Genomic DNA, 1,580 nt, shown 5'->3' with positions numbered 1-1,580 from the left:
TATATATTTATATATATGTACGTATATAAATATATAAAATTGGGTTGAGATAAAAAAGAAGAAGTGTATAACGCGTACGACTATCTTACGACTAGTTTGTCATCTACACACACGTGATCGACACATTGTTCAATAATTAACAAAAAACCCCCCTACCTGATACAGCTGTATTATGCGTGCTATATGGTCAAAAGCTTGCCAACTGTACACTGAAGTTACCAGTAGGTATAACGCCAAGGGTGAGACGCACATCAAGTAAATGGTCACCAGCTGCGATTGGTAGTACCTGCACGATGGGGACTAAAGTATTACTCACACGGTTGACTATGAATGGAGGCGTTGAGCCAGCATGCGAGGTTGATATGCTACAGAATTGGTTTATAGCGTAGAAAAAATTCCCACCCACAGCGGTACTATGTAGCGAGCGGAGGGTACGGGAACGGCAAGGAAATACAACAACGCAGAGAATGAGGTTGTACGTGCTTGTCTCGAATCCACATACATAACCCAACACACATATCAATATACAGTAATGCAATAATTAGGCAGAAGCTAAACTAACAGGCATACAGATGCGCAAACACACACACATGGGCACAGGATAATCAACCGGAGCTACACTAACAAAGGGCATGCACATGCATGATTCATATCACTATCTCAACACATAGCACCATCAAGCACAGCAATACCTTCACCGAGACTGAACAAACAGGCATACATGTATACAAACGCAATATATCTCAACACACAATACCATCAATACTATGTACAGCAATACCTTCTTAGAGACTGAACCAATAGTCATACCAATTTACAAACACAATATATTTAACACACAATACCATCAATACTATGTAAAGCAATACCCTCACAGAGACTGACCAATAGAAATACCAATTTACAAACACAATATATTTAACACACAATACTATCAACACTATGTACAGCTATACCATGACAAAGACTGATTCAATAGACATACAAATGTTTCAACACAATATATTTCAACACACAATACTATCAATACTATGTACAGCAATACCTTCACAGAAACTGAACTAACAGGCATACAGATCTACAATCGCAATATATTTCAACACACAATACCATCCATACTATGTACAGCATCACAGAGACTGAACTAACAGGCATACACATCTACAAACACAAACTATCTCAACACACATATCACCATTATCATGTACTGCAATACCTTGACAAAGGTTGGACTAGTACGCAAGCAGGCACCAACACCACGGCCAAGATAAGAGCGAGCGAGAAGTTAATCAGCGCAATGGATGCGATAGAGATGGCTGCGTACAGCGACAAGAAGCACTTGACAAGGACCCAGGTACCTACTGGTTCAGCTGGGGAAGTAAGGGGTTCATCTGTATGAGGATAGGTGTGGAAGTGTGTAATTGTATAAGAATAAGTGTGTATTTGTATAAAAAATGTATATTTTTGTTAAAGATAAGTTTACACACACGCAGATATATATATACTTATTTATATGTACAAATATATAAGAATCCATATATATATATATATATATATATAAATATATATACACACACACA

At 37.7% G+C, this 1,580-nt stretch overlaps 1 protein-coding gene across 1 annotated transcript in view; it reads right to left on the bottom strand.

Moving 5' to 3' along the window:
* Positions 1-1,399, bottom strand: part of SARC_11449 (hypothetical protein) — a gene marked incomplete at its 5' end in the record, with an annotated part of 2,987 nt that extends 1,588 nt beyond the window's left edge. Inside the window, 2 exons of the mRNA XM_014294466.1 lie at positions 157-286; positions 1,217-1,399. Coding sequence (XP_014149941.1) covers positions 157-286; positions 1,217-1,399 — 313 coding nt within the window. The remainder of the gene's footprint in view (positions 1-156; positions 287-1,216) is intronic.
* Between the last annotated feature and the right edge of the window lie 181 nt (positions 1,400-1,580).

The sequence above is a fragment of the Sphaeroforma arctica genome, assembly GCF_001186125.1.
Source record: "Sphaeroforma arctica JP610 unplaced genomic scaffold supercont1.1693, whole genome shotgun sequence".
In the NCBI taxonomy this organism is placed as follows: domain Eukaryota; class Ichthyosporea; order Ichthyophonida; genus Sphaeroforma; species Sphaeroforma arctica.
The sequence above is the reverse complement of the archived record's forward strand: the minus strand, read 5'-3'. Positions and strand labels throughout refer to the sequence as shown.